The sequence below is a fragment of the Trachypithecus francoisi genome, unplaced genomic scaffold (assembly GCF_009764315.1).
Source record: "Trachypithecus francoisi isolate TF-2019V2 unplaced genomic scaffold, Tfra_2.0 Lachesis_group3, whole genome shotgun sequence".
Classification (NCBI taxonomy): domain Eukaryota; kingdom Metazoa; phylum Chordata; class Mammalia; order Primates; family Cercopithecidae; genus Trachypithecus; species Trachypithecus francoisi.
In genome coordinates, this window is record NW_022681468.1 from 31,587,843 (window position 1) to 31,613,091 (window position 25,249).

Genomic DNA, 25,249 nt, shown 5'->3' on the forward strand with positions numbered 1-25,249 from the left:
AGACTAGCTCCATTTCTTCCTGATTCTTTCAGCACTACCTATCTGTGCTGGCATCCTCAGGCTAACCTCTTTTATGGTACCAAAGTTGGTTGCAGAAATTCCAGGCGTCGTATGCCCAGAACACTGTGTCTAGAAAAACATCTCAATAGTAAGAACTATCTTTTCTTTACTTGCCAGCTATATTGTTAGGAGGCAGTAAGAAAAGCAGTGATGACAGTTAACGTTTGAACACAGATCCACATGAAGACCTCTTATGAAAGGAGTGAATGAAAACATTGGATGATTTAGGTCCTCTGAGCATGCGTCATAGAAATGTGATTCCCTGGCCGAGCGTGGTGGCTCACACCTGTAATCCCAGCACTTTGGGAGGCTGAGGCGGGCGGATCACGTGGTCAAGAGATCGAGACCATCCTGGCCAACATGGTGAAACCCGTCTCTACTAAAAATATAAAAATTAGCTGGGCATGGTGGCACATGCCTGTAGTCCCAGCTACTGGGGAGGCTGAGACAGGAGAATCGCTCGAACCAGGGAGGCAGAGGTTGCAGTGAGCCAAGATCGCACCATTGCACTCCAGCCTGGCAACAGAACGAGACACCATCTCAAAAAAAAAAAAAGTGATTCCAGATTAGTAAAGGCAGGGCCCCAAAGGATCTAAAGAGATGTATAGTTAGAGTATTTAGCAGACACTATGGATATTAGATTTCTTAACAGCCCAGGCTTGGGTCCCTTCCTAGATCATTTAAAATAGAATCATAATATTGTTCCTCAGCTAAGAATTGCTAATAGATACGGTGCTAGAATGCCATAGGCCCGGTACAACTCTCTAGGGAAAAAAGGTACAGCACACAGACAGTAGCAGCGTATTCAAGTAACATGCACAAGGGGATCACAACTGGGGAGGGATGAGTAACAGGAAGTTGGACAGTTAGGAAGAAAAATGGTAACGCAGGACCGCAGCTGCTGGGACTGAACCATGGGCCCCAGCCACAGCAAGCTGGTGCATAGCTGAAGTAATCAGAGAACAAACATTTCAACCACCCTTTGAGGCAGAGCCAGGAACAACAGTGGACTCTCATCCGCAGTCACTCACATTCCAGCGTGTACACAGCGTGGAAAGAGGTCAGGGTCATGTGCTGGATGTTGAGTTGCAGCCCCTCCATGTAGGCAAACAGTAACCTTTACAGCCTTGTCTTTAAAAAAAATCCCTCCCAGATGGTAAGGTCTGGCAACAGTGAGATGCTCCTGTGGAAGGCCACAGTTGCTGCTCCTCTAGCCTCACACTCCCCCACCCCAGCCCAGCCCTTCCCCATACCTGAGACAGGGACCTCAGGAATATGGCACAGTCTTGACGGACTTCTAAGAGCCATCTCTGCCCCACCAAATGATAAGGCAGACCACTTTCTGAGACGTTTTTATTGCCTCGAAACATCTGATCTTACAAACAGAAAACACAAATTATGTTTTTCAAATAAAGCAATAGGTTTGGTAAACATTGTGTTAATACCTTTTGAAGGGTTGATGAGTAAACATCTTTATCAAAAAGTGAAGCACACCCTCACCTCTCTTCCACACTGACTCACTACTTCTGCCAAAAGCATGAACTTCTTTATTCTATTACATACAGCACGTTCCTTGCATCCATTCCTCGAATCTGTACACACACACACACACACACACACACACACACACACAGCTCCTCTCAGGCAGCGGCCCAAGCACCACAGTACTGCAGCCAGCACAGGCTGCCCTGATATGCTGAGGCCAGGGCAGTGGATGGAGCAAGACAGCAGAGTGGTCACGATGGCAGTTGCCCAATGCATAGGAGAAATTACCAAAATCTCATTTTTAGGAGATATTATCAAAGCCCATGAGTACAGCCAAACAGCAGGCTAGATAAGAAAGGTCAGCTTGAGTTGGTTTAAAGGGAATCCCTTTAAGTTTAGAATATCTGATAAAGATTATCGCTCAAAGCAGGTGAGGAGAGGGGTTGGTGGTGCAAATACTGTCCCCAGCAGACGTGAGATGAGCTTTTAATTCTAACAGACTCAATTCCCATTTCAAGGGGCACCTTTCCTTCTATCCCTTCCCTCTTATCTCTCAGAAGCAGCTTTGGATTTGTCAGAGTGGAATGAATCAAGATTAGTTTTCAGCAAAGGTTAGAGTAAGTTGGCTGGGATTACCTTGCCTTGGAATAAAACAAGCACTTGGGCTAATGGCTGAGATTCCCAATGCAGCATCGAGATAAAGGCATCAGAGGTGACTGTGACACACAGAAGTCCCTGGGGAAGTACTTCTGTAAAAAAGAACCTTCCCATTCCCAACTCAAGCTGCCAGAGTTCCCAAATATGGGCCTCCACTAATATACTCAGAAGGTAGCCCCCAGCACCATCACACCTAGGTAGGTAGCCCTCCCGTGTAGGTGTCTCCATCATGGCCACAACAAAGTCTTTTGTCAAGTTTATTGATGTTTGGTTTGCTCAGCTCTTAGGAAAGAGGGTTTGGAGACAGACCCCGTTAGGCCAGGAAAATTTAGGGCCACAAGTCCTGGTGGAGCTGTTCCGATGGAGTTGTTCTAGTGGTGCTTCCTCCCCCGCAGAACTTGAGCAGTCAGTCCAATGACCCAGGAGATCACCCCGGCAGAGCAGCTTGCCACTTCTTAGAACTGGGCTTCATGAGAGGCTCTTAGGACACTGGAAAGTTCAAGTTAATATCCTGAATAAGCTTTCTTCCTGTGAAAATTTTTCAGGCATTGTCCATGATGGATGGAGGAAAAGAGGGAAGGCAAGAGACTAAGCTAGGATTGACTCCAATAATTCTCCGTCACCCTGTCCCAACACCAACTCCCATAACCTAAAAGGGGGTGGAGGTGGGAATCAAACGGGCATTTGGTGATAGGTACAATTTTCTCCAACTAAATCATCCAAGCTCTTACGGGGGTTCTAGGAGGAATAGGCCATCCAAGCCACAAATAGTCCCGCTGGTTCCCTCCAAAAACGTCTCTAGCGAAGCCCTTTGTGCTGGCAGTGAGAGCCGTGCCGAAGGAAAAGGTGGGGTGTTCATGTTCCCTGAGTTGTCACCACCTTCCTCTCAGAGATGATCCTCTGACACAGCAGTGGGCACTTTGCTGGTGTTGCTCTCCTCCTCCTCCTCTTGGAGTTTCTACAAAGCAAAACAGGCAGTCCTGTGGGTAAAGGCACAGGACTCCACCCTGGCTGAAGCAGCTGCCTGGCCATGCCTAATCAGTGGAGAACACAAGAGCCAGGGGCCACTCAGCATCCCAGAGAGCCAAGAAAGGGAACAAGAAAAGAAGCAACCAGCCCCTGCCATAAACATCCCCACAAACACACACCACCCAACCTCATGAGCTCATCAGAGGGAAAAGGGGCAAGCTTTCTATGATGCCGAGGCCACCACAAATGATCCGGCTCTGAGTGTCACTCTTCCAGGCTCACTCTCAGGACCGAAACAGAAGCAAAGCCCTTTTCCCTCCTCGTTCTGACAGCTGAAAACTCACCTCGACTAACCATCAAATCACTGTCCAAAGTGCCAGGTCTGCGATTCCCTGGGAATTTCCAACAACCCCTATTTGGAGGCAGCCCCAGGATGACGAATACTTTTTTATTTTATTTTATTATTTTTTTTAATTTTTAATTTTTATTTTTTTAAAATTTATTTATTTATTTATTTTTTGAGACGGAGTCTCACTCTGTCGCCCAGGCTGGAGTGCAGTGGCCGGATCTCAGCTCACTGTAAGCTCCGCCTCCCGGGTTTATGCCATTCTCCTGCCTCAGCCTCTCGAGTAGTTGGGACTACAGGCGCCTGCCACCTCGCCCGGCTAGGGTTTTTTTTTTTTTTGTATTTTTTAGTAGAGATAGGGTTTCACCGTGTTAGCCAGGATGGTCTCGATCTCCTGACCTCGTGATCCGCACGTCTCGGCCTCCCAAAGTGCTGGGATTACAGGCTTGAGCCACCGCGCCCGGCATTTTATTTTTATTTTATTTCATTTCATTTCATTTCATTTTTAGATGGAGTCTCACTTCTCTGCCTAGGCTGGAGTGCAGTGGCACGATCTCGGCTCACTGCAACCTCTGCCTCCCAGGTTCAAGTGATTCTCCTGCCTCAGCCTCCCAAGTAGCTGGGATTATAGGTGCCCACCACCATGCCCAGCTAATTTTTGTATTTTTAGTAGAGACAGGTTTTCACCATGTTGGCCAGGCTGGTCTCGAACTCCTGACCTCAGGTGATCCACTCGCTTTGGCCTCCCAAAGTGCTGGGATTACAGGCGTGAGCCACTGCGCCCGGCTGAGGAATACCATCATAATGAACACGAAGCAGATCCCATGGCAGTATGCATAATTGCATATGTAAGCTCAATGGCTTTCGCTTTCTAGGGGAGGGATGGCACAGGAATCATTTACAAGAAAGTCTTATAGGTCATACTTTTGAGGTGGGTTTGGAACTAAACATGACCTAGAAATTATCCTGTGGGGCCTCTAGGTACATGCTGCCAACCTGGGCCTTTGTCTACTGTTTTAAGAAGTACTTTGTCTGTGACCTCAAAGGTTCTTCTGATTCGCAAGAAGGCCTTGGGCACAGGTGCAGCACCACACAGCCAACGCTACTCAAGGCCTAGAGGACATGCACAGGGCTAAGACAGAAGCCAGTGTCAAGTGGACAAATGGTGCTTTCTTCCCCAGGGAGTGTCTCAGTGCCTGTTCGTGGCAATGGCAACAGCTGTAGAATCCAACCTTCCCATTCTCAATCCTGCTAACACTTGGCATCAAGTCAGCCTCAGCCATGAGGAGCCGTCATTCAGGCAACTAACAGCCTATTTCAGTCACTTAGTCTCCCCTCTCTCTCTGACACACACACACACACACACACACAAAACACACCTGCCTCCTCCAAAGCCATCATCTTGAAATCACAATCACAAATGGGAAACAAGTTAGTGCAACTGCTGTCTATGTGCCAGAAGGAAAATGGAAACCCAAAACAATAAGGACAATCACTACCCTGTCCCGGAAGTCCTATCTCTTTTTCCCTAAACTATACATCTCACTGATTAAAAAGAGCAGGACTGGCCAGATCTGCTGTGTGCCCAGTCTTCACCTGACTCTGACAGTGAATTTGTCTGCAGGTCTCTGAGTTACACCAGCTGCCATGGGGTGTGTAATATCACGGCTCCAGAGGAGGGCTGCTCTGTGATGGCTCTCACTTCCTTGCTGGTGTCAGTCCCAGCATGACTTTGATCCCCCATAATACCATGCTGCCACAGGTGGCAGGGAGGTCTACAGACACATAGTGAATTACCCAGGGACACAAGACAGGTGAGCACCATTTATCAGAATCTAAGGCTCTTATTCCTACTCATCGCTATTTCCAGCACCCCACACTCAAAAGAGACTGAGCCAACAATTGCAACCTTGATTAACAAACCTGGTCCATGTGCACAAAGAGCTGGCTGCAAGAACAATGAAATAGTGGAACAACTGAAATAATGAGTGAGATGGAAATATACAGTAGACATGAGGTTGTGGTATAATGTAATAGTGTGGAAATGTTATCAAGCTATACTAACAAGTAAATAAGCAGAGTAGAAAACAAAATATACACAAGCATGTCCACGGACTACAACACTGGAAATGCTACTAGGTTATCTCTGGGAAGCAGGATTATAGGTGATTTTTATTTTATTCGTTTGCCTATGTCTGCCAACATAAACACAGGTTATAAAGTAAACAGCAAAACCTCATGTCACTTGACATAACACATCATATTCCAAACCGAAATCTTTCACCACGCACCTTTTCCCAGACTCACTATACACATATTTACCCAAGTGTACCAAATCATTTCTCTCTCTCTCTCTTTTTTTTTTTTTTTCCCAAGACCGAGTCTTGCTCTGTCACCCAGGCTGGAGTGCAGTGGCGCAATCTCAGCTCATTGCAACCTCTGCCTCCCGAGTAGCTGGAATTACAAGTACGTGACACGAACCTGGCTAATTTTTGTATTTTTAGTAGAGATAGGATTTCACCATGTTGGCCAGGCTGGTCTAAAACTCCTGACCTTGTGATCCACCCCCCTTGGCCTCCCAAAGTACTAGGACTATAGGCATGAGCCACCATGCCCAGTCAGTGTACCAAATCATTATGTCCCCTTGTACACAGGATGGGTGAAAATCCATCTCCATGGTGGCCATACTATGGCCCTGACACAGAACTAAAGAATGTCATTCCTGCTGAAAGGCCTTCCCTGTCTCCCCAGTGAATTTCCTGTTCTAGGCTCCTTCTTCCACATGCCTATCTGCTGCTGCCTGCCAACTCTAGAACGTAATAGCAAAAGACAAATAGTAAAGACCTAAAGATTATCATCTATCTGCCAACACAGATCCTTCAAACACTAAAAATATCCCTTACAGATATCTCTTGCCTTAGAAAATTGGCAAAGACTTTTCAAAATGAAAAATACTCAGTGTTGGCACTCATATGACTGCCTAGCAATAGAAATTGCTAGTACTCGGGGCCGGGCGCGGTGGCTCAAGCCTGTAATCCCAGCACTTTGGGAGGCCGAGACGGGCGGATCACGAGGTCAGGAGATCGAGACCATCCTGGCTAATACGGTGAAACCCTGTCTCTACTTAAAAATACAAAAAACTAGCTGGGCGACGAGGCGGGCGCCTATAGTCCCAGCTACTCGGGAGGCTGAGGCAGGAGAATGGCGTAAACCCGGGAGGCGGAGCTTGCAGTGAGCTGAGATCCGGCCACTGCACTCCAGCCTGGGTGGCAGAGCAAGACTCCGTCTCAAAAAAAAAAAAAAAAAAAAAAAAAGAAATTGCTAGTACTCAAAATACCTTTCTAGAGTTTAGCAACACATATCAAAGTATTTGAAATGGGTATGACCATTAATCCATTTCTCCAGGAAATATAGTACTGGAGAACATGCACAAAGATTCAACTTCCAACATATTAATCACAATATTATTTGTAACAGTTCAAAACAACCTTAATGTCCACAGACAGGAAAATTGCTAAATAAATCATGGCTTATCCATATAAAGGAACACTATGCAGGCATTAAAATTATGTTGTAGGCCGGGTACAGTGGCTTACTCCTGTAATCCCAGCACTTTGGGAGGCCAAGGCTGGTGGGTCATTTAAGGTCAGGAGTTTGAGACCAGCCTGGCCAACATGGTGAAACCCCATCTCTACTAAAAATACAAACATTAGCTGGGCATGGTGGCACGCACCTGCAATCCCAGCTACTTGGGAGGCTGAGGCATGAGAATCACTTGAAAACCCAGGAGGCAGAGGCTGCAGTGAGCTGAGATCGCATCACTGCACTCCAGCCTAGATGACAGAGCAAGACTCTGTCTCAAAAAAAAAGTATGTTGTAAGAGACTAGCTGCCTGATAAAGTGCTTGCAATAAGTGAAAAAAGCAGTTTTATTTTTGTTAAAAAATATGCATTTATATACACACATTCATATGTCCATGTATATATTGTAAGTGGATATAGATATGCAGCAATCAATGCAAAAAAGGCATCTCATCTGTAAATGATGCAATTACAGGATGACTTTTAAATTTTGTACACTTTTATGTATTTTTTACTCCTTCTACAAAGAGCATGTATTATCTCTATCAGTTTTTTAAAATTTTTGAAGACATATCTTACCTTTACTGTTTCTCAGATTTGAAATTCCTTTCATCATCACTCAGATTTGATACCTAACATTTTGTTTAAAGTGGTTCCCGGCTGGTTAGAACAGATGGAAAACACTTTTCTGTTCTAGGTCATACTCCTGGTCCTCTCCTCTCCTACCACACCAGCTCCTGCTTCCTGACTTGTCCTTTCAGACTCCTACTGGCCACTCTTTGGCTCCGTCCCCATGGCCCTGCCTAAGGAGTTGTCATATGCCAGGAGAGTCACAGCCTTAGGGCCACCACTGCCACGACAGAGTGGTAGAGCCAGGCTTTCCCTTCCTCCCCAGCCACTGACCCCAGGCTGAAAGCAGTGGAGCCAGAGCCTCAGGACTTGGCTCAAGATCCAGTCGGGGTGCTGTTCAGCAGCCTGTGACAACAGTGACACACTCTGGGGATGAGGCCGGGGGCTCCAGGAAGAGAGTAGGAAGTGGGAGAAGAGTCCGAGAAAGGGTAGCAAGAAAGCAATGCCAAAAATGCCCACTGAGGAAAGTCTTAGGATGTCATGTGTAAGTGATGAACTGGTCTCCCAGCTATGACAAAACCAGTCCCTGTGGGAGTTCTCCCTGCCCCACCTCATCAAGGATGTGTTGCCACATCCTCATCAAAAGCCATGGACCCTGATCTCAGCCCCACAAAGCTCGCACATACTTACATTCTCAGGAGTTTCTTTGTTTGCTTTCTGTCTCCGGAGATCTGGCTTAATGAATGCTAAGGTTGATAGATTGAGGAGGAAGAGAGACAAAAACACAGTTATTACGTTTATCCGAGAGAAGAAACCGTCATTTCCTAAGGGTCACAGGTATCCCGAACTTACTTCAGATATTCAAGAGAGCTGGTGGCTGAGGGCACCATCAGCCAACTTGAGAGAGCCCGAGGATCGCTGCTGTCCCTGACAGGCAGAAGCCAACAATGACGGTGGCCTTCACTTATGGATCAGGGACTTTGCACACATTGCTCTAATCATCACAGCAATCCTCATTTTACAGATTAAAAACTGGGGTTCCCAGAGGTTGGTCCACTTGCCCAAGGTCAACAGCTATGGAAGTCAGTATCACAGTCTGTGATTCCAACATGAGTCTTCTGGCTCCAAAACCCATGCTCCTTCTACCAAAACAATGTGCTGCCTCCCAAACAGATTCCCCAACAAACCCTTCCATCTGTCCCCTTACATATGTACTCCCTATCTGTTGCCCCATTGAGACACTGGGGTCCCAAATTGCCAACCTGAGCCTCATCTTGCCCTCAGGCTCCAACTCACCAGTGAGGGCTGCTCCAAGAGTAAGGAACAGACACAGGAAGATGTTCCCAGGCTTGGTTCCATAGTTGTCAATAATCTGGCCCTGGGAGATGGTAAAGATGATCCCAAATACCTGGAAAGGCATAAAGAAGATAGGAAACAAGGGCCCAGTCAACTAACTCATGAGGAGAACAGAGCTGCCATGATGTAATCCCAGCCCAGCCAGGAAATAAACAGGAAATACGAGCTCTACCTGTGCAGATATGTTGAGGAGGCCGGAGGAGATGCCTTCTGATTCTGGGTACGTGAGCTCCGCGGCAAACTCAAATCCCAGCGGGAGATAGCCAGTCATAAAGAAGCTGAAGTCCAGACCAGAGAAACAAGGGGATGAGGAACTTCCAGCACAAGAAGGATGGGGAGCCCACCTCCTCCCTTAGGACTCCCTTTGCTGTTTTGTTTCTTCCCACCAAGACATACTAGGCCCTCTAAGGATCTGGGCCATCCTCTCAGTGGTCATACCAAGGAGAGGGGCACCCCTGAAGGCCAGGAAGAAGTTCACAGGGAGACCTTGTGCTCAGTAGGCCTCTGGGGTCCCTTGCTGCTTCTCCATCTTGCCATCAGTGACAGCCAGAGTCAGCATTTACAGAAAGGGCAAGGATGCCTGGTGTGTTCAACCTTCAGCTGAGTGACTATGTCCCGGGTACAAAGGCCCTGCGCTGGTAGTGGGAAGTTCCTGGATATTGAGCAGCATTTCCATGGCTCTCTGGGACCTGGAAGGAGGACCTTAGAGTTCTCCTTATTTCCATCCGGAGAGGAGCCAGCTGAGGACTGAGTGCCAGCGTACGCTCTCTTCCTCTGTCTTTCACATAAAGACACACACACACACACACCACACACACACACACACACTCACACACACACTCTCTCTCTCTCTCTCTCTCTCTCTCTCTCTCTCTCTCATATATACTCTCATAGGAAAATAACTGGGAAGCAGAGCTGAACAAAGACTCCTGTGAAAGAGGTATTGTTTCTTATGTTTTCTCATACAACAGGTCTAGAAAATTCCAACTTTAATTTCTGTGTTTTTTTTTTGTTTTTTTTGTTTTTTGAGATGGAGTCTCGCTCTGTCTCCCAGGCTGGAGTGCAGTGGCTCAATCTCGGCTCACTGCAACCTCTGCCTCCCGGGTGCCAGCGATTCTCCTGCCTCAGCCTCCCAAGTAGCTGGGACTACAGGTGTGCGCCACCACGCCCAGCTAATTTTTGTATTTTTGAGTAGAGCTGATGTATCACCATATTGGCCCCGCTGGTCTCAAACTCCTGACCTTGTGATCCACCTGTCTCGGCCTCCCAAAGTGCTGGGATTACAGGCGTGAAGCCACCACACCCGGTAACTTTAATTTCTTACATTTGTGCCACGCTTCTTGATGCTTTCATATCTATTACTGTTCTCAATCTTTCCAACAACTCAACAAGGCAGGTCACTCTTATCTTCCTTTCCAGACGAGGAAATTGAGGCTCAGAATGGTTAAGTGCTGTGCCCATGGTCTAACAGGTAGGCAGCAGCAAAACTGAGACCAGGACCCAGAGTCTCTGGTTCCAAGCCCTGTGTACTTTCCATAATCCCATGTTGTCCAGGCAAAGCTGAAAAAGACTCTAAACAGGTTGTAGCCTCCAAGAGGTCGTGAAGGGTGTGCTTCATGCTTCATTCCATCCTAAAAGAACAGACAGCCCAGGCTGCCTTTGGAAGTACTACAAGTACTACCAAGATCCCTGGGCACAATGTCCATATTTCCAGAAGTCAGTGAGAAGGCAGCTAAGGCATCAATATTGCATTCTAGGATGCTGGAAGCTCTAAGAGCCATGGTCTGGTGTTTTCTAACAAATAGGCCAGAGGTGAAACTTACCCCATGGTGCCAGCAGTGATGAACACTACCCACAGGTGTCCCAGGTTCAAGGTAAATGTGTACACCACCATGCCCACCAGAGTCATAATATAGACTACCAGGGTTGTCTCTCTATAAGTAGAGGCAAAGAAATTGAATCAAACACTTCTGACTTTAATAGGCTCATTCATTCATTTATTCTACAAGCATCTATTAGATATCTGCTGCATTCAAGCCCTCTGCTATGTTCTTGGAGTTTTGTTTTCTTTTTTGTTTTGTTTTCAGAGATAGTGTCTTGCTCTGTTGCCCAGGCTGGAGTGCAGTGGCGTGATCACAGTTCACTGCAACCTCCACCTCCTGGGCTCAAGCAATTCTTGTGCCTCAGCCTGCTGAGTAGCTGAGACAGTCATGTGCATCACACCTGGCTAATTTTTGTATTTTTCATAGAGACGGTGTTTTGCCATGTTGGCCAGGCTGGTCTCGAACTCCTGACCTCAAGTGCTCCGCCTGCTGAAGTGCTGGGATTACAGGCCTTACAAGGCCAAGGCCTGGCCTTGTTCTTGGACATTTTCTTTCATAGAACTTTCTGGTCGGGCGCAGTGGCTCAAGCCTGTAATCCCAGCACTTTGGGAGGCCGAGACGGGCGGATCATGAGGTCAGGAGATCGAGACCATCCTGGCTAACATGGTGAAACCCCGGCTCTACTAAAAAATACAAAAAACTAGCCGGGCGAGGTGGCGGGCGCCTATAGTCCCAGCTACCCCAGAGGCTGAGGCAGGAGAATGGCATAAACCTGGGAGGTGGAGCTTGCAGTGAGCTGAGATCCGGCCACTGCACTCCAGCCTGTGCGCGAGACTCCATCTCAAAAAAAAAAAAAAAAAGAACTTTCTCTCCATGAGGGTGTTGGACACTGATAGACAATGATCACAAAAAAATTATTTAATTACATCACAATCAATGCTACAAATAAGTAAGACTAGTAAAGTATGAAGCCATCTTATGATATCTTTGTTCCGTTTCTGTAGAACCCACTCAACAATATCAAGCTGCCCGTTTACCTGTCATGTCCTAGACAGACAGGAAGGGCAAAGCCCTTTGTCCTTCTCCCATCCCTCACCAGAAGAAAGAAAAAGCAGGACAAACATCAGCCATGATGAGGTGGCAGTCATGTTTAGGACTACCCCAGAAGCTGTCCAGTTATGTTCGTCTGCTTTATCCCAAGACCCATGACCATGTCAGATGACAGTGCTCTCTGTCACCTACAAGTTCTTTTTCTTTTCTTGTCTTGTCTTTTCTTTTTTTTGAGATGGAGTTTTGCTCTTGTTGCCCAGGCTGGAGTGCAGTGGCGTGATCTCAGCTCACTGCAACCTCTGCCTCCTGGGTTCAAGTGATTCTCCTGCCTCAGCCTCCCAAGTAGCTGAGATTACAGGCATGTGCCAACACGCCTGGCTAATTTTGTATTTCTAGTAGAGATGGGGTTTCGCCATGTTGGCCAGGCTGGTCTCGAACTCCCGACCTCGGGTGATCTGCCTGCCTTGGCCTCCCAAAGTGTTCAAATTACAGGCGTGAGCCACTGCGCCCAGCCCAGCAAAGCTTTTTCTGTTGAGTCTGAACTACTCCACTTCAGAGAGCAGGAACTAAGAGAGAATATTCTCTCGGCCTGAACTGAGTGTTTGACTTCCAAAGTCAATGTGAGAAACCTTCCCTATCTTCGCCCACTCCCTGTTACATTTCCCTCTGTCGGTCCCCTCAGGAGTTCCATCAGCAAGTCTTGATTTCTATTTCAGGCTCACCCCTCCTGTGCCCCTCCAGCAGTTCTCTTCCCATGTTGCCCACCTAGGACTCTGCTGTAGCCCTGACTCCTGCAATTCAACCTGCATTCTTCTCCCTGCACTACCTAAGGCAGGGCACAGGCACTGCACATCCCTCTGCCCCCCTACCATGAACATCAGGACTCAGATGATGAAAGCTTTAAAGCTTTTCTTTTCTTTTTTTGAGACGGAGTCTTGCACTGTTGCCCAGGCTGGAGTGCAGTGGCGCAATCTCAGCTCAGTGCAAGCTCCGCCTCCCGGGTTCATGCCATTCTCCTGCGTCAGCCTCCCGAGTAGCTGGGACTACAGGCACCCGCCACCAAGCCCAGCTAATGTTTTTTGTAGTTTGTTTAGTAGAGATGGGGTTTCACCGTGTTAGCTAGGATGGTCTCGATCTCCTGACCTCGTGATCCTCCCGCCTCGGCCTCCCAAAGTGCTGGGATTACAGGTGTGAGCCACCGCGCCCAGCCGAAAGCTTTAAAGCTTTTCTTTACACATCACCCCTGAAGTCAGAATCATGGTGGAGGCACCAACTAGCACACTATGGTTGTGTCAAACTAAACCCTCCATCTCGAGTGCCAGATTCTGTGAAGCACTTCACATGCATTTATTATTTCAATTCAACCTTTACAAAAATCCTGTAAGAAATATCTGACAATTTCTCATTTTACCAATGAAACGGAAGCTCAGGCCACTCAAGTTACTTGTCCAAAGTCACCAGCTGAACAAATGCAGAGCTGGGATGTGAACTCAGAACTGGATTTGAAACCTGTGTCCCTTCTGCTACTGCATGCAGGAAAAATGATGCACTATGTGGTGACATCTTTGGAAAAGTTCAAGGTCAGAGTCTCCAAAGGATGCTGCTCCCACCTGGTGCTTCAAAGCAGCTGCTAAGGGTAGAGGAGCTTCTTTCTCCCTTCTCGCTCCTCCCTCACACTCTTCCCACCAACTCTGCAGAAAGCAACGTCATGGACTCCAGTCTTGCCCGATGATCCCGCAAGCTCACCAGGATGAAACTTTAACCATAGCTTCATCCTAAACCACTGACCAGTTTAGAAAAACTATTTGTAGTCCCAGCCTGAGATAAACAGACCTCACCACCCAATTTCTAACCTCCAAACCAAACTAGACAAATCTGGGAGCCTTAGAGTGGCGAGGACTGGCTCCAAAATGATGGGATCACAGAGCTCTCATCCCACTGGAAGTAGCCCTTTCTCTGCCTAGGTAGTGGCACAGGGAGAAAAATATCTTGTGCTGACCACTGGATTTAGACATCACGTGACGCTAGGAACTGGTGACATCCAGGTTCTGAAGAGGGATGAGAAAGTGTCCTTCCCAGTCCTCCCATTATCTTTTCTAATTCATCTGAATCATCTGGCTGCCCATGTCCCAGCCCAGCCAACATTCCAATCCCTCCCTCCTCCTGCCACAGACCAAGCCCTGGAAAAAGGGACACTGCTATGCAGTGGTTTGGGGATGGCCAGTCCTCATTGCTCTTATGTCTGGCTGAAGCAAGCAACTAACAGATGGCAGCGATGAGACGGCAGCCAAGCCCCGCCAGCAGTAATTAAGCCGAGCCAGGCTCCTCGTCGCCACCTCCCTAGGGATGGTCTCAATTGGCCTTTGATGAGGGCAGCCAGAATGAGACCTGGTCTGACCAAAGCCTCACAGAAGCGGGTTTGTGTGGCAGAGAACAGGTCTGCCACTGTCTGTTGCCTGCAGACACAGGGAACTTTGAAGGCCTTGACAGAGCAGCCGGGGACACTGCTCTGTCCCAGTACAACACAGCCCAGGAGCTGCCCCGCCAGCCAGTGCTAACTGAGTACCCAGTGAACGGGCAGCACTGGAAAATCACAAGGGAAGGATGTCGGGCTGCTGCTCGCCAGAGCATTTTCTCCAAGGCCAGCTGCTGAATGGAGGAACTCAGGCTGCTTTTCACAAATGCAGATTCTTCTGCTGATTTGGCATCCATGGGGCGGGTAGTGGCCTGGCATTCACTAAAACCTTTTAATTTTTGTTTTCTTTTTTTGAGCCAGGCTAGAGTGCAGTGGCGTGAACTCAGTTCACAACAACCTCCACCTCCTGGGTCAAGCGATCAGCGATCCTTCTACCTCAGCCTCCCAAGTAGCTGGGACTTCAGGTGTGTGCCATTATGCTTAGCTGATTTTTGTATTTGTTGTACAGATGGGGTTTCAGCATGTTGCCCAGGCTGGTTTTGAGCTCCTAGACTCAAGCAATCTGCCTGCCCCGGCCTCCCAAATCGCTGGGATTACAGATGTGAGTCACTCTGCCTAGCCTGATAAAACCTTTTAATATAGCTCCAGGCTCTTAGAAAAGCACTGGGCATTCAGATCCAAAGTATGTTACAATATTTACCAACAAGGTATAAATAATTGCAAGATAATATATACTGCAAACTGGAGAAAGCTCAGAGCACCTTGGTTAACCCCATGAGGTCCACAAGGTGCCATGAGAACAGGGCGGTGAAATCACCTCCTCCTCATCTCCACTCTTTGGGGTTTCCACAAACACTTCCCACTACTGAGATTTTTTTTTTCCCATTCATTTTCATTTCTCCCTCCGCTACCGCTTTCACAAAGCTACTTAGAGAGTGGGGATGGGGAAGAGGACTATGCTAGGCCTTCAAGTTCAGTAGCTCTCATCTTCTTAAGATCCTGTGGGATCCCTAGAGGATCTTAAGAAGGGTATAGCTTCCCTCATTTGATAAATGAGGAAACTGAGGCTCAGAGAAGTCAAACTTGAATGACCTGCTTGGCCACTCAAGTCTCCAAACAATGACTTGGAGCCACATTGCTTATGAATATGTCATTTCAAAAAACAGGTCCCCAATTCTCAGTCCAAGAGGATGAGTCACTTACTTGTAGGTTTTGGACCTATCCAGCCAGATTCCTGAGATCACAGCCCCAAGCATTCCTGCAATGACGATGGTCAGGCCAATTCTTCCAGCATTCACTTCTTCCCCCTGGGGAAACCATAGCCCCAAAGATCACCCGGCAATGAGACAAGACTCGGGACAGAGAACAGTCACCATGGGGTGAAGGAACAAAGGCAGGTAACTCAGGCTCCATCAGAGTCAATATTCAGAATGTATCAGGACAAGATGGCCTATAAGAATATGGCCTAGGAGAAAATTCTAGAATAACTACTCCTCCCAACAATATAACCCTGACTGTGTGTGCATGATATTGGATGCTGGAGTGACAGGGATGAGCCAAATCTGTTCTTAGAACTACTTTTAGGCAAATTTTTTAAAAAACATAAACCTCACAGCAACTCTTCTATCTTATCTGTCATTAATTCCATTTCACAGATGGGGAAATTAAAATATATATGTTAAAATTTCCATTCTTAGGTTTTTTTGAGCTATCAATGCCAAGAGGAATGGAAAGATAATCCTTATATATTTTTGAGTGCTTACTATAAGCCAGGCACCATGCCTAAGGTTTTATATCATTTCCTCATTTACTCCTCGCCATTCTCCATCATAAGTGTTAGGAGTCAGTTTTCTCCATTTTGCAGATGAAGAAACAGGCACAATGAGATTAACCTACTAGCCCAAGGTCACAAGGCATGTGTTAAGTTCAGAGCTAGGATCTGAACTCAGGCCTTTGAACTCCAAAACTAGAACACTTAGCCACATAGGCTACCACTTCTGCAAGTGTGAGAGCCTAGTCCTTTCAAAAGAAGGTTGGATCTCCGTATTCCTGACTCCAGGCCACTCAGTATTCCATTCCCAGCATCCAGCCCAGGCCTTGTGGGTTCTGGAAACATTTAAATTCAGATTTTTTTTTAAATATATTTGCCAACAGCGTTGCCAGGCACTATGCTGTATAATAAATACATGTATCATATATAATTATGTATATATACACAAGTGTCATTATTTACTCTCTGATCCTAAAAAGAATCTTGCAAGAAGTAATTATGCTTCTTTTGCAGAAAAAAAAAAAAAATGAGAGCTCAGAAACACTAACTAGCTTGTCACACTGTCAAGCCATCACACAGTTTAGTACCACCAAAGCTAGGGTTGAGATCCAAGGCCATCTCCCTCCAAATCCCATAAGCAAACCACTATATCACGCTACCTAGAACTGGGGGGAATGAAGACTTGAAAGTCATCCCAGGTCCTGCCAAGACAGACTTAAAAACTGTATCATCTTGAGGTCCAACATGCTTAGGGAACTCCCTTACCGGGTAGTGCCAGATCACCATGCGATTCAGCAGAGTGGACAAGGCATAAAAAGCACCAGCATTCAGACCTGAAGGAGGGAGTGAGAAATACAACATTAGGGTCAGCTTTCTTCTGGGGCCATTGCTAACTTCTCCCCCAGCATCTGGGGGATGGGCAGAAATCCTCATCCCACTGCCACTCCGAGCAGCATCCTCAGAGAAGAAAACTCCAGGGAGGTCTGAGGCTACTCTGCAGTTTTTTCAAAGAAATACTTCAAAACAACCAAAAGTAACCATTTAACCTTCCCTTAGCCACACACTATTGCTCTCTGATCCCCTTAATTTGCCCTGGAAAATAGACTCTGTTGAGTATTACTCCCAGGGCAGAGTCATCTACATTCTTCTTAAGCATTGGGTAGATCTAAGGGGTGGTCAGTAGGACTCCTGGTCACCCTCCTCCTCCTGATGACCCTGCCCCTTCTTGAGGCTGCTCCAGACCTCTGACACCACTCCCTCTGCAGGTGGTTTCTCTCCTCTTTCTCCATTCCTTCTCCAACTTTCTTTGCTGATTCAATGTCACACAAAATCTATTACATGAAACTAGAAGAGACCCTAAAGAGCATTCAGTTGACTCTCCTACTTTACCAATTCATTCACCAAAGGAGCACCCAGAATATGCTGTGAAAGGCTGTATCTTTAGCGAATAAGGTCATTTGCCCAAAGCCATACAGAAAGTGAGTAGCTGAGACTGGAACTGACCCAAAGGAGCAAAGGCCTCCTGGCCTCCCTTCAATGGTGATGATGATGATGACAATGGCAGCTGCACACACCTATGGATTAGACACTTTATAACAACCCTAGAAAGTAGGTAGCATTATCATCACCATTTTAGAGATAACAAAGACACACACACAGTTAAAACAACAAATACAACCACTCCATAATGCCCACCGGGGGTCTTTCTAACTTTAACTAAACATTGAGGCTCACAAGACTACCACCGGCACACTCCATATTAGATTCACTTGGGACGGTGGAAGTCAGGACACATAGCTTGTGGGCAGGGCAGCCTCAGGAGTTCCTCTTCAATGGAACCAATCCATAGAACCCCAGTTCATACAGCTTTCCAGAAGCTACTCTCTTTCAGATGATGGCTAACGTGCAAGGAAAGGTGAGTATGGCAACCACCCTGGCTTAATGCTCACAGGCGCCACTATTACTTTTAACAATTCTGTAGGCGTAGCTTCCAGGGGTCCCATAAGTGACAGGCCAGTGAAAAGAGTCATTGTACTCAGGGAAGCACAAAGAATGGCTTCCCACAAGAATGAATAGGTCTCCCTGTCCATTTCTATCACAGAGCACATTTTTATCATAAACAATGTTGCCTAAAGGCAACACACTCCCTTCATCAGGTTCCCAGGGAGTAAAAGATACAAAGTTAAGCAAAGGTCAAATTCTCTTGCAAAATGGGAAATAATTTGCTTTGCAATCACACAGCTATTAAGTGATGGAACTGGATTTGAACTCAGGCCATGTGGCTCCAGAGTTCTTGATCTTAATCACTCTGCTTTACATCCTCACAAAGTTGACTCTTGAATCAGATTTTCTCAGCTCAGGTCACTGAACAATTTCCTCATGTCCCAGCCTCTCCCAGAAGGTCACCCCAGGAATGCAACAAGGTTGGGCCCAATGCAGCCTCCTGAGCAGCACAGAGCCACAGTGGGCCAATAAACCCAGACACGTCCCCAAATGTCACTACAACTGTCAGGCTGATGGTTGCAATGATCATGAGGCTCTCAGCAACATCTCATTCAAGCAGCATTCCCATCTAACCTTCATAGCACACACTCAGCCACTTAGAAAGTCCATTTCCGAGTCAAGAGGTCCCACAAGGAGACATTCCTGAAAAGTCAAGTGAGGTGGAGTATGGGAAGGAGAAGAAAGAAAACAGTCTCCTCCCCTCTTCCCATTCATTCCTCCCGCTCCTCTCTAAGCCTCTTGCCCTAGTCTGACACTGCAAAAGGTGAGGAATGTTCCAACTCAGGCTTAGCTTCAGGTGGAACAGTTGCTTTCCTAACTGTGATGAGCCAAGGAGGGCAGAATCCACAGAAAAAGGAAGGAAATTATCCAGAAGGACTGGGAGCAAAAAAAAAAAAAAAAAATACACCAATGCTTTCACTGGTAAAGGCCTGGAGAACAGAGTCCTGAACAAGTTGACCCATACTGCTGAAGCTGAGTGGTTTTTCTGGGGCTCAATGGTTTAGTGAAATAGTTTCCAAAGTGTGGTCTCTGTTCCACCCCAGACCTACTGCAGCAGAAACTCTGGGAGTGAGGCCCCCGGCAATCTGCATTTGAACAAGCCTCCCAGGTGATTCTGATCGTGCTCCGGGTGGAAGCACTGGCTCCCTAGAGCAGTGTGGTTAACCAACAGCCATCCCTGCTCCAGGCCAGACAGGAGACTGAATCGGGGTTAAAGGGGGGTGGGAGGGAAGGAAGAGCAGGGGTTCATCCCGGAAGGCTGCCAATCTGTTCCACTGTTTCTGCAGCCCCACCTTAGAGGAATCAGGAGCCTATGCATGTTTTCTGAATGCATCTTTGGTCTAGATGTCCCTCACCATATTGTCAAAGGTTGCCAGACACGGTTAACCAGCATAAGTCCATTCTACTGCCTAAACACAGGGGTTTGGCATTCCACACAGAAGGGCAGGAATGAAATGCGTGCTCCTTCCTGCGTGAGTACCTCTTACAGGAGTACAGGTGACTGCATTCTATTCAGGTCTGATCATCCTCAGCAAGGTGAGCCTGCTGGGCCAGGGAAGAGAAAACGTGATCTCCCCTGAAAGGCCTGGTCATTCCTGGAATCAGTCGCCTGGGAGACGTGCCACTTACTGAGAAGGCAGGCTTTAGAGAGGCAGAAGGACTCTGTCATCATTCTGAGTCTCTTTCTCTCCTTTGTCAAAAACAATTTTTTTCTTTGTAAAAAATTTTTTGGGGTCTCACTATGTTTACCAGGCTGGTCTTGAATTCCTGGCCTCAAATGATCCTCCCACTTTGGACACCCAAAGTGCTGGGATTACAGGTGTGAGCCACCAAGCCCAGCCAATAACAGTTTTATTCAAACTGTGTTCCAGTGACTACTGACATTAGAATTCCTTAAAGTTTAAAAATGCAGATTTTGAGGCCCTACCATAGACCTACTGAATCAGAGTCTCTTGGAATGGGGCCCAGGAACCTGCATCTTTAGCAAGTACAATAAAACCCCAATGCACTTGTTAAAATGTCTGGAATTTGAGAATACATGGCCTTCGAGATGCAAAAGATCGGGGACCAGACCCAGGCTCCCAGGTGGTGGGGTTCACATGGAGGCAGCTGGGATGGGAAGGGGCTTCAAGACCCATCACACAGCTACCTCAGAGGTTCTCAACTCTGCTGCAAGTCAGAATTATCTGGAATGCTGGGAGAAAGCAGATTCCTAGGCCCCAAACCAGACTTTCTGAATTTGAATTTCCGGAAATCTATGTACACATTCAATCAAGCACTCCAGGGGGTCCTGTCCTCAAGGAAGTCTGGGAAACACTGACCCCAGATCATATCTTTGGGTTTTGGTTATTCTGCATTTCCCTTTAGTTCTTGTTTTAAAGGGCCAGCCTGACCTCGACAAAGCTCCCAGGAATCCAGAGAAGGATTTTATGCCCACTCTTCAGCTAGGATTTTAGAGGGGGCATGAAGCACCTTCCCTAGGCCCATGGAGGTGGAACAATGATAAAGCACTGAGAGCCCCAAGGGAAGGTGAACCTTGGGATACACAAGTCGAGACTTTGAGTTCAGATGCCAGAGGTGTTGGAAGTTTATTCAGAAGCATGAATAATCTTGCTGGCGGCAAGGCTGGGGCATAACTATGGAAAAAGTATGCCCTTTGAGTATGCCATTTTCTAGAAGAGAAGTCTTTTCAACAATTCTTTTCAACAGGGCAGTTGTTATGCCATTGATCATAAGACATTAGAGGAGGCCATGTGAATGCAAGACTCAGAGACACAAAGAGAAGGTAGCCAGAGGAAGGTTCCCTTCTCCATCCCACCCCACCCCACCCTACTGTGAAACACATCAAAGACACTGTCAGACACGTGGAATTTCTGGTTCCCTGAGTCTTCCCGCATTGCCAGAGTTGAAGGAGAGAGGGAGGGTGTTTTACTGGCAGTTTCTTACTGATGTGATATTTTAGCAACATCAAACCCAAGCTCAGCCCCTGCCTCTCTTCCCTCTAAACTGAATTGGCAGATTTCAAAAAAAAATAGCAAATAAATACATTGTAATAAATAATAGTTCTTCGTATAAATATGCCACAAATATTGTGTAAGACATATTTATATTAAAAGTATTTGTTGTTTATCTGAAATTCAAATTAACAGGATGATCTTTATTTTATCTCTCAACCCTACCTCTAAGAGTGTAGCCAGAAGTCTAGGGAAAAGCCAGCAACACTTGCACCCTCGATTTACTCCAAGGCCTTCAATGATTGCTGCACCTCAGCTCTGGGCAGTTGACTCATCAGTTTGGAGAACCACTTGGAAAGCCACTGCAAATACAATACAACCAGCTGCAGGACAGTTACTCCTCCTCTTAGTGAAATCTGGTTTGGACCAAAGAAACAATGCTGGAAATCAGTAAGTTTACCAATGCAATAGCATTGTAGTCTGGCAATGGCAGACTGGCAGTCTGGAGGCATGTCATGTCTTTATTCTCAACTGCATTAAAAGCTTTCACTTCCATTCAGAACACTCCAATGGGAAGTAAGTGTCATTACTGTTTTCTAGTGGGGGTGGGGAGTATTAAAGAGATGAAGGATGGGCAGCACAGATGGGTGAAGGTAGTACACTCAGTAACTGGCAGAGCTGACACCAAAACTCAGACCTCCCATTTCTTTCGAGCCAGCTCTGAACTTACGAGTCCAGCACTCAAGGCTCTTAACCTAAGACATGTCCACCCATGTCCAATACATGTGCCTGTGAAATGCTGTTGCCTGTTTAATTCCCAGTCACATGCTCTTTAAATGCATATAATTCAGAGCTAAATATGAACACTACATGTACAATGTAAAAAGTATGAACCATTTCATTCTTCAAAGCCCAATATGAAACTGCAAGGGGATTAGGAAGACTGGGGTAATTCTGGAGGATTTCAAAGCATCTAGTTGAATTGACAGAGGGCATTTTAGAAAATTGTTTTTGTTGGGAGGCCGAGGCGGGCAGATCACCTGAGGTCAGGAGTTTGAGACTAGCCTGGCCAACATGGTGAAACCCTGTCTCTACTAAAAACAAAAATTCCCTGGGTATGGTGGCAGGTACCTGTAATCCCAGCTACTCGGGAGGCTGAGTCAGGAGAATTGCTCAAATCTGGAAGGTGGAGGTTGCAGTGAGCCGAGATCATGCCACTACACTCCAGCCTGGGTGACAGAGCAAGATTCTGTTAAAAAAAAAAAAAAAATTGTTTTGTTTTTGTTTAATTCAGAACAAACCCACTAGGAGAAGAAAGCAAAGATTAACAGTTGGAGTAAGTGCCTATAGTTCTTGCCCTATGGGCAAGAAACTAAATCTCTAGAGCCTCAGTTTCCTCATGTCTAAAATGAAACAAAGGGCTTATGTCATGGGTTAGTTTTGAAAATTTAATGAGATAATACATGTAAAGCAATTAACATGATTCTTCAATCAAAATGTTTTTCAAATCTGTGATTAAGTCTAAGAATCATTTTCTTTTTGGCAAAGAGGCCCATATGGACATCACATTTCCAGAGTTTCCTTTCAACATTTTCAGCTAGCCTCTTGTTCACCCTAACTGTTATCCCCACTGCAGGCAGCTACAATGTTAAGCAGTGCCATTGATTGTTTTCAACAAATGCCCTGGCAATAGGGCTTTTCCCATAAGCAAACTCCAAGTCAGGTCAAATAACAACATGTCCAGGGCTTTTCTGGGGACCTGCTAGGTAGGTCAAATAGTACTTCTCAGGGGTGGAGCTCCAAATCGACTTTACTCCCTCCAACGGCTATAAGGCAGTTGGTTTGCACAGCTCCATGGCTATGAGGCTGCTGGATGTCACAGCCCCATGGCTGCAAGGCTATAGTGGTCAAGGCTACTGCAGAGCCTGGGAGAAGGGGATTGGAATAGGGCAAGTGAAAACACAAGGCTCACTGTTCTTACTGATATTTAGCCATTTGTCATCATTTAGCTGATATTCTTACTGATATTTAGCCATTTGTCGTCATTTGTTAAAAGTTCTGAAAAAATTCATTTTGACATTTTTGGCCATTGTTCTTGTTTTTATAGAGGAGTGGATTTTCTAAGGTCCTTACTCCACCATTCAAGAAGTGCTTTCCTATTTATTTCCTGGGTTATCATTTTATCAAATAGATAAGGAAAAGTGTCCAGGAGTACAGGATTTAAACTATTCTGTCAGATTAAAGACCATGTAAGCAACCAGCCATTCAAGAGGAAGGAAGAGGAGTAGCTTTGCTCCCCACAGCATGGCCTAGGCTTGAGCCCTTCGAAGACCAGGAGTAACAATGTTCCTGGTACATTTTGTCTGTTTCTTGTTCTCATGAGTCAGTGACCTGGCCCTAACACCAACAACCTCCAGCACTGAGGACCATAGCCTTTGGAATGGGACCCCTGCCCAGTTATCACCGCTGTCACCATTTTCAGCCACAGAAAATATTTATGAAGTACTCATCTGCCCTAGAATCCCAGCTGGGCCTCAAATACCCTCTTGTTAGATGCAACAAGGTTTATGGTTGTCAGAGGTCAATGCACTCACAATATCTAACTCTAGCAAAAGTAAAAGTTCTTAGAGTCATGGAATCCTGAGTCTACAAGGGCCCCCAAAGGCCATCTGGTTTCACTATCCATCTTCAGCCTGAGATCTCCTACAACATTCCCACCAAGTGGTTAGTCCCATCTATGCTTGAACACCTCCCAGTGATGGGGAAATTGTAACTTCCTTAGTTGGACGTCTCTAAGCTTTGGAAACTTTGTCTTTGTTTTGCGGATGAATGGGGAGACATACTCAGATAATTGAGAAACTGGAGGAAATGAGGAATGGAGGATCGAGATCTTGAAGACGAACCTGGTCATCTATGGCTATTCCAGATGAAAGATCACCTAATTTCTATGTATGCCTGAAAAACAGGATTGCCCCTCTACCAGGATGAAGCCACCTCTTATCTAGTGTCTCAGCAAATAAACGTTTCAGTTGATATAAAATGTATTGATGAGCCTAAAATGAAACTCTGGAACAATTCTAGGAAGGAACATCAGCAATTACAGAACAGGCATTAAGAATGCAGATTTTGGCTGGGCGCAGTGGCTCACACCTGTAATCCCAGCACTTTTTGAGGCCGAGGTGGGCGGATCACCTGAGGCCAGGAGTTTGAGATCAGCCTGGCCAACATGACAAAACCCCAGCTCTACTAAAAATACAAAAATTAGTCGGGCATGGTGGTGCATGCCTGTAATCCCAGCTACTTGGGAGGCTGAGGCAGAAGAATTGCTTGAGCAGGGGAGGCAGAGGCTGCAGTGAGTCAAGATCGCACCACTGTACTCCAGCGTGGGCAACAAGAGGAAAACTCTGTCTCAAAAAAAAAAAAAAAAAAAAAGAATGAGGCTTTGGAGTTAGACAAACTTGTATTTGAACTCTGGCCCTGCCACTTGAAAGTTGTGTGACCTTGGGCTAGTTATTTGACTACTTTGAGTTTAGTTTCCTCATCTGTTAAATAGGGATAATTTTAGTACCAACATCACATAGGTGTACTGGAAGTTAAATAAAATCAGATGTGAAAAGCACCTGGCACAGAGTAAGCACTGTTGTTGTTATAAAGCAATAGCTTTTGAGTCTGTAGGCAACATGAAGCCATGGCCAACTGGGGTTTCACTAAGAATAAGTCATGTCAAACCAATTTTATTTCTTTGTTTCATATGGTTACTGTATATGTCACACATTTGCTAACTCTTGGTTTTAATCAAACTTTGGTGGATTAAATGACCAAATGTAGGCTGAATAGCAATAAAGGTGGGTAGATATGTAGCAGCTTGAACTAAGGGTACTAACAGACTGGCATTCATCTGGAGGACACTCTTTAGTGGAATGCCATGAGGCTCTGTCTTTGCCCTTGTTCGATTCAACGATCTTATTATAGGTTTGAAAGAAGATACAGAAAACACCATGCTGGGAAAGAAAGCCAACACATTAGCATTAAGATTCCAATTTATCTCTCCAAGAGCCAAGCAAATGAAATGAAAGAGGGATGTTGTTGTGCAATCAGATAAAATCGAAGTCAATTACAGGATGAGGGAGGACTGTTGAGGACTGACTCATGTGGCAAAACACATATATGCATGCATGCATTAATTAATTTACGAATTTAGTAACTA

General features: G+C 46.2%; 1 protein-coding gene across 5 annotated transcripts in view; it reads right to left on the reverse strand.

The window, feature by feature from the left end:
• Positions 1-1,399: 1,399 nt before the first annotated feature.
• The window catches only part of FLVCR2 (FLVCR heme transporter 2), a 70,905-nt gene continuing 47,055 nt past the window's right edge, over positions 1,400-25,249 (reverse strand). For 3 of the 5 annotated variants that reach the window (XM_033187380.1, XM_033187379.1, XM_033187376.1), the window contains 7 exons: positions 16,850-16,917; positions 15,517-15,620; positions 10,848-10,958; positions 9,197-9,302; positions 8,965-9,076; positions 8,359-8,414; positions 1,400-3,160 (listed from right to left, as the gene is read on the reverse strand). In XM_033187380.1, the coding sequence (XP_033043271.1) occupies positions 3,089-3,160; positions 8,359-8,414; positions 8,965-9,076; positions 9,197-9,302; positions 10,848-10,958; positions 15,517-15,620; positions 16,850-16,917 (629 nt within the window). In that variant the 3' untranslated portion in view covers positions 1,400-3,088. The remainder of the gene's footprint in view (positions 3,161-8,358; positions 8,415-8,964; positions 9,077-9,196; positions 9,303-10,847; positions 10,959-15,516; positions 15,621-16,849; positions 16,918-25,249) is intronic. The other 2 variants (XR_004431493.1, XM_033187377.1) reach the window with 2 other exon arrangements.